This window comes from Oryzias melastigma, linkage group LG17, assembly GCF_002922805.2.
Source record: "Oryzias melastigma strain HK-1 linkage group LG17, ASM292280v2, whole genome shotgun sequence".
Lineage (NCBI taxonomy): Eukaryota > Metazoa > Chordata > Actinopteri > Beloniformes > Adrianichthyidae > Oryzias > Oryzias melastigma.
The window spans coordinates 19564296-19583260 of record NC_050528.1 but is presented as its reverse complement, the minus strand read 5'-3'; the positions used below and the strand labels follow the sequence as shown (position 1 = coordinate 19583260).

Below are 18965 nucleotides of genomic sequence, written 5' to 3'. Positions count from 1 at the left end.
CCCGAGCCAAGTTCACCTTCTTTACAGTCAGCAACTTTTCAGCTGCTGCTCCTGTTATCCTTTTCCCCTAAATAGCATGTTGTGTATACTTTAACATTCATAACTCTTTGATTTCATTTTCTACAAACTCAGGAAACCTTTGCATCAAACTTTAACGACCCACTCCAATCATCTTTTGATCTGTTTTAAAGACCCACTCCAATGAATACAGTCTTATTTGTGTTTTGAACATGTTCTTGTAGCATTTTCTCATAATAGATGACCTAGATCAAAGAATTTACGATTGAAACTGTTTTTGTATTTCTTAATTCAAATTGCGTTGGATCAGGAGCAGATGAAAACAGGATGCTTGAAAAATGCTCAGACTAATGACAGCTACAGAAAAGGACGTGCCAAAGTCTACCTTTTCTGCTCCATTTCTGAAGCATCCATTTGCAGACAAGTAGAGCCTTAATTTTCTTCATCTGGCTCAAAACTGGACGGATAGATCACTCGGATATTGCATGCTGTTGTTTCGCTATGTTAATGTTAGCTTGGGGTTGTGAAATGCTATACAAGGGCCCGCAGTGTCTGCATGATTTCCAGATATTCAAGGGATACTCATGACTGATTACCTGGTTCAGAAGTGTCCAGCCTATTAGAACATGTCAGAGAAGAGTATATTTGAAAACATGCAGGAATGCGGGCCTCAAGGCCTGGAGTTGAATTTATCCCTGCTATAAGTTAACGGGAGAGAGCGCTGCTAGAAGCTTTTTCCAAACGCATTTTTGTGTCTGCTTCACAATAATTTAAATAAAGAAATACCCAGAAATGCAGTTTTAATCCTAATTTGTGTTTATTTATGTTCTCCATCATCAGAAAAATGCTACAAGAACATGTTAAAAACATACTTAAAATCGTAAATGCCAATTTAGCGGAAACCATTGATTTAATATTATAATTTTGTTTAATGTAAATCCATTTACTATATTCATTTTAAAAGCTATTATAATTCAGGAACATTAGGAGTTTGGTGTTGATGAGAAACTCAATCATTGGTCATTTTCCTCTTTTTCAGAAGCGTCGTTCAAGCCGCCAGGTGAAGAGGAAGAGGTACACCGAAGACTTGGAGTTCAGGATCTCTGAGGATGATGACAGTGGAGATGACTCACCAACACCGAAATCTCCGTCATCCTCATCGCAGCAGCAGGTGAAGCTTGGGTTTCTGATAATTGGTTTACATGGATTACACGAGTGTTGTTGAAGACGCTGGAGTTGAATCATTGTCAAGTTGGGTGTTGTTTTTGTGTATACAAAAAGTGGTACATTTCTATCTTTTTACATGACGATAGATTTGATGTTGGGGTTTATAAAGATCCTTCTGCAATGTTGATTGTAGAACTTAAAAAAAAACACCTTTTGCTTACAAAATTCTTGGTAGCTTTAGGGGATTTGCTTCCTCCTTCAGCTGGGATCTAACTCTGCTCTCTTTCAGGATGCTGGTGAGGTTGAGGGTCCTGTTGTGGAGAAGATAATGGGCTTGCGCACCTCCAAGAAGCAGGTAAGGCTCCACAATGCAGTGCACCAAGAGATGCATGGAGTCACCGTTTACGTCATCTGATTAGCCGCTCCACAGCTGGCCTAAGCAGATTATGCACACTGAGACGCATGCACACACACGGCTAAGATGGCTCGCATTGACTTGCTAAGCAGATACAAGAGTTCTTGTATTTCCTGATGTGTGAGAGCTCGGTGCTCTTTGTGCCTATCGGCCAAGACTTGTTATATTCGCCTTAACGAAAGAAAGCGCAGTCATTAGCCAACGCATACATGGCACACAGTCTCCAGCCATTTCTCCTTTGCTTGCCAGCTGTCAGCGAGTTTACCCCCCAATTCCATGCACCCACACAAATACACACCCCTTTTCTCACAGCTCCATTCAGAGCTGACCCCAGGCTTGGCGCCTCGCCAAACCACAACGCTCGCTGCGCCAGACGCCAAGCTAGTGTTTCCTCAGGCAGTGTGTGTACGCGTGTGTGATTGATGATTCATGGCGTTACAGTAGTAGTGGTAGTTGGCGGATGCAGGTTGTGTGCTGCGCTGCTTCTACTGTTTGGTTTTTGTCATTTCACGTGAAAAATCACACAGCAAACGGATTAAATCTGCACGGACGTGACGTTCCAGCTGTTAATGATTTTCCAGTGAAACCTGCCAAATGTTTGAAAGCGAAAACATCAAATACTTTCCTGTTTGTATTGGACTCGTATAAAGCGGTCAAACTAGTAAATCCAGCAGCTGCAGGAGCGGGGTGAAGTATTCTCTTAGCTTTGGACCGTTGACTGACACCAGAGCGAGAAGTGACTCGCGGGCTCCGTCGTCAGCATGTAACAATGACATTTTTCTTTTGAGGAACCAGCTGCTGCGTTTTCTGCGATTATGAACATTATTTCCCCTCCTTTTCAGCTGGAGTCAGGCGAGGAAGTGGAGATGGAGGAGTTCTACGTCAAGTTCAAGGGCTTGTGAGTACTATCTAGGCCCTTTTTTTAACCTCTCCAGCTCTTTTGTCTGTCACAGCAGGGCTTCCTCTTTTTTAGACCCATTTTCAGCACACATGCACACCAGGGTGTCCATTGGTCTTTGAATGTGAAAACCTAAGTATATTGACCCTTGAGGCCTTTTTTTACTCAATAGGTGTCTCTTATTTGTGCTACAAATTCTTTTTCCTTTCAAGGGCACATGTTGGGATACTTAAGTTGCATTCCATCATATCTCTAAATACTCCGTTCTTTTGATTCAGTGGTAATACATTCCTGCATGTTGATGAATTTTGTATAAATTTCAAAACCACAACATGTTTAAAAAAGCAAATGAGATCTAAATATTTCTATGTTTATTGCAAAAGCCTTATTGATTGAGAGAAAAAAATGAACTCTTTCCAAAACTGTGACATTTGGTTGATAGTTTTTAAACTGTTTTAAATTGTCTTTAGAAGAGATATAGCATTACTCATGGCGGCAGCTGCATGAAACTTCAACAAAAGGGCAGATTGTCTTATTGTTTGGCAGCAGCTGCTACTCTTAGAACTAACAATAGAAAACAACCTTTTGATGATAAAACTACCTTAGCCAATATTTAAACAATTAATTTGAATCTACATTAGTTGTTTGACCAATAAAATGTTGTGAACAGTTCTTTTGATTCACAAATGTCACTTTAATACTCCTTGAAATTTGGAAATGAAAAATTAAAAGGTTCAATTTTAAGCAATTTTGTTGATCAATGGATTTGATATGATTTATCTATTCACAAAACTATACTGGGGAGCCAATACCTGAAAATATATAACATAGTATTTCTTTGGTGTTCATGCATTGATCCATTTAGTTTTAGGCTTTTATAAACTAAAGTTTAGACCTGCTTCTCTTCCCAAAAGGTTAATGTCTGCCACAAGTATGAAAGCACTGATGTTGTAATGTGTTTCCGTTTTTTTTTTTTTTAGTTCATACCTTCACTGTCGCTGGGCAGAGCTGGAGGAACTGGAGAAGGATAAGAGAATTCACCAGAAGATAAAAAGGTTTAAAGCCAAACAACAACTGAACAACTTCATTACTGAGGTAAGTACAACCCTTTAAAGTCCCACTCCAATTATCTTTTGATCTATTGTAAAAGGCTCCCCATTTGTCTTTTAATTTTGATTATGCTGCTTTTAGCCAAAATGTAGGACAGCAGTAGTTTGTTAGAAATTCGCCTTTGAGTTATGGGCAGGACAGTTGGTGTGGAGTAAGCCCACCCCCACTTCTCATCACTCATCATTTCACAAGCTCTCCTGCTAGCTTACAGCCCCTCACACCCCCAACCTAACATTATCGATGCAACAAAAAATGGCGACTAATTTTGCAAAATTTTCCCTGAACTCAACAACCTAAGATGATTAGCCTTTTCCGACGATGGTGGTTGTTTGTTTAGAATATCCAGTATCAGCAGAACTTGTGAAAGCCACTCTCGTGCCAGTAGCACCTGATCGGTTTCGACCCTCCTCCTCTGGATGGAACCAAAAGATGCGATTTCGCAAATTTGTCTTGTTCCCTACCTATTTAATTTTGGTGCAACAGAACGTAACACTGCATGACTTTTATCCAATTAACCTCCAACACTATGAAAGCCAAAATGCTTTGAACTGGTCACTTTAAGCAAAGTCTGAGCCGGTTTGATGACCAGATCTGCAAGGTCAGTCATGTGTGTGTGTGCTATTCAAAAATTCAGAGTGAAAAAGGCTCAGCGTTTAGTTCTACTTATTAGTTTTACTTTAAATTATAATATTTCTTCAAGTATTGATTATTTAAAATCCATTAAATGATTCAGAATCATCTATTGATCATAATCTAATAATCATTTTTCCCCCACCACTACTTATAGCCCACCTACATCACAACTACTATCTTTTTCAAACAGCATTTTTTGGTCTTCTCCAGATTCAACACAATTTAAACAAAGAAATGCTACGAAATGTGATTTTTAACCTTAATTGTATTTATATATGTCCTCCATCATTAGAAAAATGCCACAATAACATGTTAAAAACACTATTTTTATTAGAGTGGTTCCTAGAATAGAATGTCAACATCACCTGCTCCTAACCTCAGACTGCAAGGGAGCTACCTCTTATAAGGATCACGGCAGTTTGTTGGTGGTTGTAGCAGTGAACTGAACAATAGCATGCAGAGGTTCATAAATTAGCTATTTTTCCAAGTATTTTTCTATAAATCTTTTGGGAACATATATGCAGACTTCGCTCTTTAAAAATGGTTTATTCCTTAAAAAAAGTGACTTGGCCTAAACCCAATTCTTTTTTGTGTTTGTGTATCCTCAAACCACTCTTCTAAAATGTAAATGTATGTTACCTTCTCTCCAGATGGATGATGAGCCTTTCAACCCCGACTACGTCGAGGTGGACCGGGTCCTCGACATTTCAGAGAGCACAGATGAAAATGGAGAGGTGCTTTGATCTCCTTTATTGCTCTGAGCATCTTCAGCTCTTCTCCGTCCTCACAAACTTACGAGACCCGTGCTTCTGTGCAGATGGTGACCTTGTATCTGGTGAAGTGGTGCAGTTTGCCTTATGAAGACTGTACCTGGGAGCTGAAGGCCGACATTGAACTCTCCAAGATAGAGGAGTATGAACGCGTCGCGTCCCGCACACCGAACACTAATAAAGTGGTGAGTTTTGCATGTGCGTCCTAAAATGTTGCAGGTCATGTGTGTTTGTGTGAGGTGTCCTGCTCCCTCCTCCCTCAGATACACAGCTCCTTTAACTGCTCTCCACAGGGCCACGTTCTTGTGGTCTTGCACACTCGCACACAGTCTCACACGCCCTGTTCTTGTGGCCAGGCCAAACCACTAACAGTATGTTTAATGTTGAACAGAAGCAGCTAACTGCTGTGATCTTTCCCTCCATCACTCCCTTCCTCTCCCTCTGTCCATCTATTTAATGACTGCCTACTGTTTCTCCTTAAGGCCGATGTTAGAAATGCTCCATCATGAAGTGACAGCACTTGGAAACAGATGTATTTTAAGCTCTGCTTAGTGAGCAGCTGAGGGGGATGGTCATGTGGGCACCTTTTTGCACTAACCTTTCATTTCCCTCCAGAGGGGAGAGCCCTAATAAACATGTTGTTCAAATACCCCTCAAATTAAGCTGATCTCCATGTTTAATTTCCTCAGATTGACTGCTTCTTAAAATTCAAAAGGCTTTTTCCTCTGACATGAACCACTGCGTCAAAAGAATTTCACCCTTTTTTTTAACTTTAACGACCTTGTACATCAGCACATCAGGGTGCAGTCATGCAGCTTTTCTGCCTGTCATGTGGCAAATATTATCCAGGCTAAATTTTTGCTACGACATGACTTTATTCTGTAATTCACTCTTTTTTTTTTCCTGCCAATTGTAACACATGGTTGTTCTGCCAGTTAACCACCTGTTTAAAATGTTATATATTTTAACTACTTAGTATGGGAGTTTAAACCATTGACTGTGTATAAAGAACTGGACTGAGCGTGGACATCACCATGTTGGGCCAGGACGACAGTGATTGGTTTGAGTTGGCTGAGTCAATGTTTCTATAGCAACTACTGTTGCCAGTCATGAGTTAGCTTGTTCGAGTCTACACCCTTTCCACCGAAAGCGCTCTTGGGAGTAGCTGTCAATCAAGCGCTCGAAATGGTTAACAGCGAGCACTACATGCTTTTACTGAGTCATCTGATTGGTCAGTTTATAACTTGACTAACTTGCGATAAAGAAAGAACTGTAAAAAATTTTGATTAGCAAGAGGACGTTAAGAAAAAAGCATCAGAGCAAGAATGGTTGTTCACCTTTCAACATATCTAATCAGGGGCCGCCACAGCGAAGCAGCTTCCATTGTTTCGCACAGGTGGTTTAGCAGAGAGCATCGGGTACTTGGAGTAACAGCAGTAACGGTTAGGGATGTAAATAATAGATACATATGACAAATTTATTGAGCACCTGCTGTGTCGTTTGAAAACCACAGAAATGAACAAGATTATGTTGATTAAAAGGTATAAAATCAATCAAGAAGTTGGTTGAACCCTTTATGTATCTATTCGTGGTCCATGTATCGAGATGCGTATCGACTCGTGTGAGAGGAAAAGATACACACCCTTTCTTTTCCGATACAACCCTGTATTTTATCCAGACAGGGAGTCCCAGTGTTAGGACTCCTTGTGGCTACATAGTTAGGCAGTTGTTTGAAGGGTCTTGCCTAAGGACCCTCACTCTGATGCTCATTGCGCTCCATGGGAATCGATCCCATGGACTACCCCTTCACCCAACCAACTGAGGCCTCCAGCCGCTCGTCAGAGCAAGAATGGTTATTCTCACACATATATTGACTGAGTAATAACTGTTTATTTCTCAATAGTAGTCTATGGGATTTTGGCTTCTTGGCCCTATTTGGAATGCAAGGGGGAGGGGTTACTCAGTCCAGTTCTCTATGTACATCCAATGGTTTAAACCAATAATTTTTCAAACTAATCTAATACTGGTATGGGCCATTTTTAGATTACACGTTTGCACAGTTTTTACTGAATTGGATTATTACGATCTTAAATATTTGTGATCTTTGTTCAAGTTTTTCTTCAAAATTGAATTGCAGAAGTGAATTGCAACTTTATAAATAAACTAAATTGTAATGAAAAGTCTTAATCTAGTTGTGTATTGTAAGATGTCAAATGCATTTCCATTTTTTTAGTCGTGTCTCCAGTAAAACATCTCAGATTGAGCGTCCTTCTGCTGCTAACGTCTGCATCTTTGAACTGCCATGAAGCCATATTTAATCCTACGTATCCTCAAGACTAGCATCTGTGCATGGATGAATCATTTGGTGTTTACTGAGCCTTTCTGCGGTTCATTAATGACATACTATTTCTCCTCATGTTAAGGATCGGCCTCCTGCAGCGGACTGGAAAAAGCTGGAGAGCTCGAGAGAATACGGGAATGGCAACGCACTCAGGGAATACCAGCTGGAAGGCCTTAACTGGCTGACTTTCAACTGGTACAACTCGTAAGTCACCCTTTAGTTTATGAAGTTAATAGTGTCTAGCTTCAGCTGTACATGTAGTGGTAAAGCCTTTAAATCATTCATGAGGTCTTTCAGTAACCGTGTGCCACGCTGCTGTCAAGGTTTCTCTGAATGTTATTAGGGCAGCACAAATCTTGAGCCCTATTCAGTGGATAACACTAAGAACTATGAGCCTGTGTACATGCACATTTAATACCCAATCATTATTACACTTTAAGTTTTTAGATATTTTGATAAATAAGAAAACAGGTGTTTTTAATCCAGTAATGGCAGTTATCCAACAATATATCTGACTAATGTTTCTTTCTTCCAAAAAAGCTGATGCTTCAAACCGTGCATAAGTTTTGATTTGATATATTTGGCAGTTTTATATCTGAGATAGAAGTCACATGACACCCCAGGATATGCTACAACTGCTGGCAAAGCCATGATTATGAACAGAGGTTTTGAAAATAACAGGAAATTTGAAGGTTTTTACATGCGTTGGTCACTTTCCAAAATAAATCGGATATCTAATGGCTTCAACTAAATAGTTAATCTGCAAATATCTGACTTACTCCCGATTATCTAATTTTTCTGGGCCTCTAAACGGGCTCCAGGGCTCCATGAAAGCAGAATCAATTCTGATAGTCAAAGAAACTGACTCTTTAACTTGGTTCAGTTTATATTCACACTGCACTCTAAGGAGTGGGCCAAACTGCCCAGCTACATCAGACAGAAACACAAGAGGCAGCTTATTTGAGGTCGATACCCATGTGGACTGTACGACATACAGACATTGTAATATCAATTTAGTACTGAAGGTAACGGCAATATTGGTTGAAAACCACAGATACAATGCAGATTATGCTCTTAAAAAGTGCCAGTAAAAAGAGTTTGTCTGATAAAATTAACTTTCATTCATAGTTTTAAATGCCAAATAATTAATCTATATTTTATCTGTTTAGGTTAAAGACTGTTTTATGTCACCACAAAGTTAGTTGAGTCTTTTATGTATCAATTTATGTGTGAGAGGGAAAGACGCACACTTCTAGTTCTATTTCAGTACCAGATTTGCATAAAGAATTCATACTTTAGTTCTTTTTATAAGAAGTACTATTACTTGAGTTTCTGTCTTTAACACAGTTCTAAAGTTTCTAGTTATCAATATTTTTGCATTAGATCATTGGAGTTTAAGGTGGAACACCTCACCCTTTTGGAAAATTAACGTTAGTAACACAAGAGAGTAAATCTCTTAACACATGGAGGCCCATTGGCTTGTGTCAATAAAAAGTCATGGAATTTAACACCAGGGTCACAGTGTGTACACTCAGTGTGAAAGCATGAAAGCCTTCTAACAGTTTAGGGGACACGGAATACTAAGAATATAAAAGCCCTCTGTTTCGCCCTCTCATCTGTCCACATTGTTTGTCTTCCACAGACGTAACTGTATCCTGGCAGATGAAATGGGTCTGGGGAAGACCATCCAGTCCATCACATTCCTCTATGAAATGTACTTGACGGGCATCGAGGGGCCCTTCTTGGTCATCGCCCCTCTCTCTACCATTCCCAACTGGGAGAGGGAGTTCAGGACCTGGACCGAGCTCAATGTGGTGGTCTACCACGGCAGCCAGGCCAGCAGAAAAATAATCCAGGCCTACGAGATGTACTTCAGAGACACACAGGTATAACCTCTCTCTAACTCCTAGAACACATTAAAAAAACTGTGTGATAAAAGTCAAATATTAATTGACAGGAAAATAATGATACAATAATGTTTTTTTAAGCAACTGAGCAAATGTATTGATGTTTATGAGACCAGCTAACATCTACACAGTCATCCCCCAAAAAATCCTCCCTTTGAATGATAAACACACTTAAAATAAACCGAAAACATTTGCTTCAGAGAGGAAAAAGAAACAGATTTTTCCTCCTTCGTTTCACTGTGTTCACATGAGGATTGATAGGAGCCTTGTGTACAGAGGGTGTAAGAAACAAGCTGCTCTTTTTGAGATGGTCAGCAGATCTGAACGCCTCCTCAGTCAGGGGAAATCTCCGGCCCACCAAGCATCTACAGTCCTCCTTTGCTTCATAAGCTCTTTACAGTTCTCTCTCTGTAAGCCTAATTTATACTGAACTATAATATTACGTTATTATTATTTCAAACTTTGTCTCAAGGAGTCCATAAAGAAAATGAGCTGTTAAACCGTCTATCCAAACTGTATTAATCCTTCGGATCATAAAGATAACTTTATGATACAGAATGTTTTCCCAACATTTTAACACAACTTTACATTTTCTAAAACTTATAATGCAGCAGAAAAATTGGATTAAAGTAATTAAAGTCACACTTATCTTTTTTTTTTTTTGTGGAGGCGTTACCATTAATCTTTTGCATATGATTTTGCTTTTTTTTATTTTTATTTTTTTTTATCCCTAATCAAAAAACTTGTTCTGTGTTCCATGACATAGTTTCTGCAAAGCGGCAGTAGTTCACCTCTTAATTGAGGGGGAACTGCTGGCTCTCAGTAAGCTCCACCCCCATTTCTCATCCTCTGTTTACATGCTCTCCAGCTAGCTTACAGCTACAGTACAATCCCAATCCAACATTAGTGGTGCAACAAAAATGGCGAGCAATATTGGAGCCATCTAGGGGTCCAGTTTTGAGGCAGATGCCAGCTCACATCTGTACATGGATCTATTTGTTTGCAAGTAGATGCATCACAATAGAGTGGAACAGGCAAGCTTTGTTCAACTGCATTTATTCATCTGCTCCTGATTCACAACAATTTAATGAAGAAATACTCAGGGATGCAATTTTATGCTTAATTTTCTTTATATATGTCCTCCATTATCAAAGAAAATGCTATAAGAACATGTTGCAAACGCCAAAAACACTATTTTCATTGGAATTTTCCAGCATCTAAAACTGCGCTTGATAAGAAATTTTCCCACATTTGCTCAGTTTTTTTCTGTTTGTGTGTCCTCATGCAGGGTAAAATAATAAAGGGAGTGTATCGGTTCCATGCTGTGATAACGACATTTGAGATGATTCTGGCGGACTGTCCAGAGCTTCGGAACATCCCTTGGCGCTGTGTTGTAATTGACGAGGCCCACCGGCTGAAAAACCGAAACTGTAAACTATTAGAGGGACTCAAAATGATGGACATGGTAAGTTTTAGTGTTCCTATTGTAGCACTTCTGCTGGAGATGGAATAAAGAAGGACTTTTTTTGTCTTCCACCTCACAGGAAGAAGGGTTCAAACAAATATTTATCTCTAGACGTTTGAACTTTTAGTTTTGGTCGGTGTTTCACATCTCGGCCCGGTTCTTCTGTTCCGTCTCTGAATTCCTTTAGGAGTACGTGTCTTGTGGATACATCCTGCTTTTAATTTTAGAAACTCTAAAAATGTGTTTCCTGCCCCCCTCCTCTCCTCCAGGAGCACAAAGTTCTGTTGACAGGAACTCCTCTCCAGAACACAGTGGAGGAACTCTTCAGCTTACTCAACTTCCTGGAACCTGAGCGGTTCCCATCTGAGCAAACCTTCATGACTGAATTTGGAGACTTGAAGACTGAAGAACAGGTGACCTGTGACGCTGACACCCGCAGTGACACATCTTCATATGCAAACGCATTCCAATAACTATACCGTCATTTGTTTTAGGTCCAAAAACTGCAAGGAATTCTCAAGCCTATGATGCTGAGAAGACTGAAAGAGGATGTGGAGAAAAACTTGGCCCCCAAGGAGGAGACAATCATTGAGGTATCGTTGCAGAACACTCTTCCTGAATATAAAATTCTTAAAGCAGCATAGTTATTGTCCAAGTTCAGCAGCAGTCCAGGGTTTTCCTGAACTTGAATCCTCTGTTTTGATGTCAGGTGGAGTTGACCAACATCCAGAAGAAATACTATCGGGCCATTCTGGAGAAGAACTTCTCCTTCCTCTCCAAAGGGGGTGCAGGGGGAGGAGGAGGAGGAGGTGGAGGAGGAAGTGGAGGAGCCAGTGTGCCCAACCTTCTCAACACAATGATGGAGTTGAGGAAATGCTGCAACCATCCCTACCTCATCAACGGTAAACACCACCTCTGTCTGAATTTACAGCAAAACGGGACGGTTTCTGATTGTTGCACCTCCTGTGTCTGTGCAGGAGCGGAGGAAAAGATCATCGAGGAGTTTAGAGAGTCCCACGGCGGCAGGACAGACGTGCCGGAGATGGCCCTTCAAGCTATGATCCAAGCCGCCGGCAAGCTGGTGCTCATCGACAAACTGCTGCCAAAGCTCAAAGCCGGCGGACACAGAGTGCTGGTGTTCAGCCAGATGGTCCGATGTCTGGACATCCTGGAGGACTACCTTATCCAAAAACGGTGAGAATACAGACAAAATTGTATTTCTCTGATTCGAAGGAAGGGTTGTTTCGGACCCGCTTGGACATATGTATCCCCAAATATTTTACACGAACGAATAAAACCAACTTTATATTTAATAACAAAAATGGACATTTTTCCTCCAGATACCCATATGAGCGCATCGACGGCAGAGTTCGCGGTAACATGCGGCAGGCGGCCATTGACAGGTTCTCCAGACCAGACTCGGACCGCTTTGTCTTCCTGCTGTGCACAAGAGCTGGAGGACTGGGCATCAACCTGACTGCAGCAGATACCTGCATCATCTTCGACTCTGACTGGAACCCTCAAAACGACCTACAGGTACAAATTAGTTCTGTCGACTTTAGTGCAACGACTCATACCACCACTTCAGAGAGTTTTAAGTGCTTTTGAGGATGCCAAACACATCAGACCCTTTTTTGGACACAATTCAAGTTATCTCAAACAGGAAGTGACAGCAAGACTGTAAATCTGTGTCCTCCATCAGGCCCAGGCCAGGTGTCATCGTATTGGCCAGTCCAAGTCTGTCAAGATCTACCGCCTGATCACCAGGAACAGCTATGAGAGGGAGATGTTTGACAAGGCCAGTCTGAAGCTCGGACTGGACAAGGCAGTTCTGCAGAGCATGAGCGGACGAGAGAACGCCAACAGCGGGGTAAGTAGCATCACTCACATTATAGCAACCATGTCTGTCATAACTTCCTAGTAGCTAGTTTCATTAATTTACCAAGATGCACAATCATACCTTTTAACAATTGAAATAGTCGTGAGATTAAGGTTTAATGAGTTAAAAAACATTCTGGTTCCTATAAAGGTCCAACAGCTGTCCAAGAAGGAGATAGAAGACCTGCTAAAAAAGGGCGCTTACGGAGCTCTAATGGATGAGGAAGATGAAGGCTCCAAATTCTGCGAGGAAGACATCGACCAAATCCTCCAAAGACGAACTCACACCATAACCATCGAGTCTGAAGGCAAAGGCTCCACTTTTGCCAAGGTGAAAGTTTGAACCTTTTTATTTTTTTACTGCGTAATCCAGTGTTTTAAATGCACCATTTTCTCTGTCGGCAGGCAAGTTTTGTCGCACCAGGGAACCGAACCGACATTTCTTTGGAGGACCCAGACTTCTGGCAGAAGTGGGCCAAAAAGGCAGAGCTTGACATGGACGCCATCAATGGCCGGGTACTGAACACACACCTTAAAAAAACTTTCAATTAAGCTTTCGTTTTTATTTTTCATCAGTTTTTACATTAAAATCAGGATTATGTTGCTGTTTGTTGCAATATACTCATCATTTACATTTCATTTGCTACTTTTTCTAACTAAAAATCGGCTTTAGCTCATCAAAACAAACATTTATTTTTCTTTGACGCATGAAAACAGGTGTCCAATTTCATCATAAGATGTGTTCAGTGGTTCAGGTGAGAGGTACTGCAGGTGGACTGCAGTCCGTCCCTTTCAAAGCTCTAACCTGTGTTATGGTTGCTTTATGATTTGTCATGCAAAAACAGCTGAGGTCTTAGATATCAACCATCTCCAACAGCACAAAAATGTACTGAAAAGTTTCACATTTTTTATTAATTAATCTAATAAATCACAGATCTAAGTTTGATGTTTTAGATTTTTGTGAAATCTTAATGGATTCTCTTGTTATTTTATGACCTTAAAGAAGAAAAGGTAAATTAATGTTACTTATTCCATGAGAATTCTATTCTAAATGTTTAACCTTCAGAAGTTGCAGTAAGTTGGCCAATTACATCATCTGTTTACAATGACCCAAAATTAGCCAAAATTTTAAATATAGTTTCTGCAGAGCAGCAGGAGTTAATTACAAATTCACCTCTGAGTTGCCCCCATTTCCCATAATCCCTCTGTTTACACCCTAGCTTATAGCCCCTCACACCATCAGCCAAAAACAGGATTTTCATTAGAAAATTCTCCTTTAAAGATGAATTAATAGAGGAAATTGTAAAGTAGATAACAAAGCTCAAAAAGACCCTGGACTACTACGGGTTTTAAATGTTTTGGGATGTTGAAGCCCTCCCTAATACATGGGATGAAGCCAGAAGAGAACAAACAGGCCTGGTATTTAGATACTTGACTGCATTTGCGATGTTGACACACAAACACACAGCAGAGGCTCTGTCCCCTTATGGAGGAAAAGAGAAAAAAAAAGTCCTTGCAATGGTAATTGGTGAGTGCTATCACCACGAGCGGATGTTAGGAGGAAGAATGTGTGAGAGCGAGAGAAAGAAAGGACTGGAGGGAGGCATATGAGAGAGGAAGAGAGAGATTAATATTGACAGTTGGGAATCTGCTCTCTTCCTTAATTACCCATGTTTCCCTGCTCTCTTGTGTGTGTTTGAGCGAGAGAGAGTAAGCTGCTTAGCTCCACTTAACAGAGTGCAGATGCCTGGAGGGTACAGAGATATCACTTAGGCTGGTGCTGACACAGACGCACAACCTCCATCACGTCCTGAAGCACACATACAGCTTCTGCTTACATGCATCTTTACATTTTTTGCTTGCTTTTCTATATATATGTCATTTTTTTTCTCCATCTCCTAGCATCTTTTCCCCTCCAATCTCACTGCTCCTCTCATGGAGGGCCCTCCACTGGAACACTTAATCTTGCTCTATGAGCCTGAATGTGGACCGGTCCCCTGGGATTTCATATTGTCATGTTAAAATGGAAATTACTGCAGCTCTGTGATAATTGCGCAGCTAACTACTACCCCGCTCGCGCATGCTAACGGGATTGGAAGAGAGTTGGGGGGAAAAAATCAAATTAACTGAACAAAAATGTAATTCATTAGACAACTTAATTAATGCCGGTTTGTTTGTGCTACACAGCAAATTTCTCTGTCAGGAATGAAATGAGGGCAAAATATCCAATTAATCTGATTTAATCCACAAGATGCCATGTATTTGCAGAGTCACAGTCAGAATGAACAAGTTTATAAATGGACCACTTCAGGGGGACTCAACAGAAGGTGTTTTGCATGTTGTTTATGGTGAAATTTAGGCTGTCTGTAATTAAAAACAGATTGTACGTTAGAAAAGGGCAGAAAAACGAAGAAAACAAAAATACTGACAGAAAGGAGCGTCCACATTTTGAAGCTGTGTTTCACGTTTAATCGTTTGTCTCCAGAACACGCTGGTCATCGACACGCCAAGAGTGAGGAAGCAGACGCGCCACTACAGCAGCGTCAAAGAGGACGAGATGCTGGAGTTCTCTGAGCTGGAGAGTGATGATGAGGAGCCGTCATCCAGACCTTCATCCAAACAACGACGACCTCAAGACAAAGCCCAGGGTTACCCCCGATCGGAGTGCTTCAGGGTGGAGAAGAACCTGCTGGTCTATGGGTCAGTCACTATTTAAACACTCAGTGGGAATGAAAATCTGGATTAAATGATGTATTTTTAATGAAGCTAAAGCAATAAATTTAGATTAAAACTTAAATAAGTTTTTAGAATTATTAATACTTTTTAAATTGTGATCTTAAGACAGCAACGGTTCTCCGGTCTTCCTTTGTTTGGACATGACTTCATTTTTACTCTGGTTCTTATGCACCTAGCAATTTTAAAATATATTTTTCTCTATTTTTGAAATAATTTGTTAGACAAAGCCCTTTAAGTCTTTTGCCATTCCAGTACAGAAATGAACCTAAATCAAAGTTTGAGTTTTTACACAAACTTCATCCAAAAAAAAAAAAACTCTTCACTTTTAGGGTTTTTTTAATTTTGTTTTTCAGTTGTAGCAATGGCATATTTTATGTAGATAAGCACAGTTTCACCGGTTTAACTCTGAGGTAAATCAGATTTCTAGTTACTGCATTTCCATCTTGACTGTCAGTAAAGTTGAAAATGAAAGCGACCGTACACAGGTAAATTGATGCTTTTTATTTTCTGAAATTTGTGTATCTTTTAGAAGATGATGAGAGTTGAGCTAATTAACAATCAGTTTGTGACCCAAGACCCTTTATTTTTAAGTTTACTGTACGGTTAAAGAGAGACTATATCCTCCAAGCTCCTACAGTTTTACTAAACCAATCTTGAATTTATGTTCTTTATTTCAGTCAAGCAAAAACTAAACAAGTGGGAAATTCACCTGTTTATTGAGATATTTGTACATCTGTAGTTATAGTGTTCCCTCTTTTATTGTACGTTTTATGTTCTAAAACTAAACCACAATCGGTGAAATCAGCGAAGTAGGATTATACACGTTTCAAGACTGTAAAACCCATCACTCTACACTCTTTATGCGCTTAAATCCGACAGACGTGAACATTTTTAGACTTTTCCTTCATTGAAAATATGTTCAGTATTATAGAATAGAAAAAATAGTCTAAAAGTTTCAATCTGAAAGCATGTTGTACAGGAGACATGGCATAGAGGAGATGGTAAACAGCTTATCGGGACACAAAGCTAAAAAAAAAAAAATCATGTATAATTGCACTTAAAAATCAGCGATTATATCAAAGAAACTGTATTTGTCCACTTTTAAAGTTAAAGAAGTCACCGCTTGCTTCTGCTGCACGACTATAACAAACAAAATTAAATAAATCCTGTTGGTAGGCTTAGATTTCTAAAATCTAAGTGTTGTTCATCCTTTCATATCACTTAAGAGAGGTACAAATGATATCAAGGTGTTTCCATAAAAATTCGTACTGAGTCTATAAGAAATGAATCATAAGTGTGATCTGCTTAGGCGGACACTGGAAAATTATTATGGGATCCCCCTAAAATGTCATCTACTCTTCACTTCATGTTGTCACTCTTCCTTTTTAAAAATTCATCTCTAATTCTCATGTTTTCCTCTTTAATAGTCAGTGAAATATGTGACATTTATTCACTTTTGTGCCTGTGCACACAGTAAATGGGTGAGTGCTGCTTATTGTGCACAGACTGACATGCTTGGTGATTGCTGGACGGTCGCTTCCATTTTCACGGCCGACTCGCGTGACGTCTGCGTAAGAAAGAATGGTGGTGTTAGTGAGATATCAGCATTGTTGTTGTAACAGTCTAGCCTTGTGCCCTGGGGCTGTAGGACACAAAAATACACTGTCTGACTGAGCCTGTCATCTCCGCTCAGCACTCCGTTGTCTCTTCTCATCCTCAATCTCTCCCGCTTGCACTCGCCCACCACTTTAGCCTTTTCTATAAAGGATTCAAGTGAAACCCACATGGTTCAGTGAATATTGGAAAGCAGCAGTTAGATATTCCTCAATACGAGGATCCCAGGGATCTCGGCCTCTACGTCAGCCAAAGGGGTGTTGGAGACGCGGAGGGAGAGGAGCTGTGATCCATGAAAACGCGTACACTGGGCTGTGTTTGGGTGGCAGTAGTTAAGATGCCAGTACCAGTTAAGTCAGCATACTGGTAAAACGTAGTGCATAATGAGATCCCAGCACTCATCAGTGTGTGTGTGTGTTTGATACAAGTCGGGGCTTTGAGACAAAATGATCTGGACTTGTGTAAATATTCATGAAGGATGAAGGTCGTGTCAGCCATGAAATGGTGGGGCTCAGCTCGCTATTATAAACTGTCAGATTGATTTGGGAACGTTATTATTGTTTTGTTGGGATTTGCTCTGAGCATTTTATCTAAACAATCATTAATATTGTAAAACCGAAAAAAGGCTTCTTGTATTTTGTCGAAAGCTTTAAAAACAAAAGAGAGACTATATTTGTTTTTTAGAATACAAATTGTTTGATCATTTTAGTAATAAAAATGTTGGTACTATGTAATCTTTAGCGTTTTGGAGAAACATTTCTTTCTGGATCCACTCTTGGGCTAAACTACGTTTTATTAATTTTTTATGTTTTCTGTCCGCTGTGTCTGCAGCTGGGGTCGATGGAGTGAAATCCTGGCCCACGGTCGCTTCAAGCGCCCCCTAAAGGAGGCAGATGTGGAAACCATCTGCAGGGCTCTGCTGGCATATTGTCTGCTGCATTACAGAGGAGATGAGAACATCAAAAGCTTCATCTGGGACCTGATCACGCCGAGTGAAGATGGCACCACCAGGACGCTGACCAATCACTCTGGTAACCTCAGCCCCAAAACCAAACCAGAACATACGCATATTGTTGGTATTTCCAGGAGGCTCTTGGTTTATTCCTTCATTAGTTTTTCCCACTTTATTGAAAATTGTATTTTTTGGTGTTTTTAACATGTTCTTGTGGCGTTTTTCTAATGATGAAAAAGAAAATTAATCTAATTTCTGAATATTTCTTTATTCACATAACTGAGATGTAAAAATAGCCGTTTGAAAAGCAGCTCATTTGTAATTCTGAAAATATGCTGGGTGAGCCACCAGATCCCTTCTTTGCTTCAGGCTTCCGATACAGGAAAGACTTGGTGTCAGAGAATTCTGATCCGTCACAAACTGAAATTATTCATTTCTCCTCTATGATCAATTTTTAAAACGATTGGCACCTCCGTGAACTACAAACCATACATCACTATCAAAACAGCATCTGATTGCTCAAAATTTGACCTGGTTTAACTTGCCACTCATGTTTTATGCTACACATTCTCACTCCCAGCTTGTCGTATATGGTGGTCTCATGGTCCAGGCCCCTTTTTGACATTTTGGGTGTCCCCAACTCATAATTTTTTGACGTGCTGGCTGTTCCCATTGAATTATGGGTCCCCAACCCTCGCGACGTGGAACTGGTACCGGGTTACGGTACCGGTCCACTTTCTGTATGCATTTTTACCCTGTCTTTGGACAGCTACCGGTTCACGGCCCAGAGGTTGGGGACCCCGATTTAGTGGGAACGGCCAGCATGTCCGAAAATGTCAAGTTGGGGACAACCAAAACGTCAAAAAGTGGCGTAGAGGGGGCCCGAACCATACGTCCATATATGACAAGTTGGAAGTGAAATGTGTTGTTTTATTGGCCACACGTTTGTACGTAAAACCCAAAAACCGTCATAAAAACTTGCATAGCTACTTGTGAACGCAAAAGTATCGAACCGAGACCTTTGATTGGAAGTTGTCACTTTAATTCATATTTCAATTCAA

The 18965-nt window shown here is 40.3% G+C and overlaps 1 protein-coding gene across 5 annotated transcripts in view; it reads left to right on the top strand.

Moving 5' to 3' along the window:
• The window catches only part of chd7 (chromodomain helicase DNA binding protein 7), a 94062-nt gene that overhangs the window by 54382 nt on the left and 20715 nt on the right, over positions 1–18965 (top strand). For all 5 annotated transcript variants that reach the window (XM_024273350.2, XM_024273346.2, XM_024273349.2 and 2 more), the window contains exons 6-24: positions 1058–1189; positions 1475–1540; positions 2443–2498; positions 3479–3593; positions 4892–4975; positions 5059–5196; positions 7435–7556; positions 8995–9238; positions 10548–10724; positions 10994–11137; positions 11219–11317; positions 11434–11626; positions 11702–11918; positions 12065–12260; positions 12427–12594; positions 12754–12933; positions 13008–13118; positions 15088–15302; positions 17784–17983. In XM_024273350.2, coding sequence (XP_024129118.1) covers positions 1058–1189; positions 1475–1540; positions 2443–2498; positions 3479–3593; positions 4892–4975; positions 5059–5196; positions 7435–7556; positions 8995–9238; positions 10548–10724; positions 10994–11137; positions 11219–11317; positions 11434–11626; positions 11702–11918; positions 12065–12260; positions 12427–12594; positions 12754–12933; positions 13008–13118; positions 15088–15302; positions 17784–17983 — 2857 coding nt within the window. The remainder of the gene's footprint in view (positions 1–1057; positions 1190–1474; positions 1541–2442; positions 2499–3478; positions 3594–4891; positions 4976–5058; positions 5197–7434; positions 7557–8994; positions 9239–10547; positions 10725–10993; positions 11138–11218; positions 11318–11433; positions 11627–11701; positions 11919–12064; positions 12261–12426; positions 12595–12753; positions 12934–13007; positions 13119–15087; positions 15303–17783; positions 17984–18965) is intronic.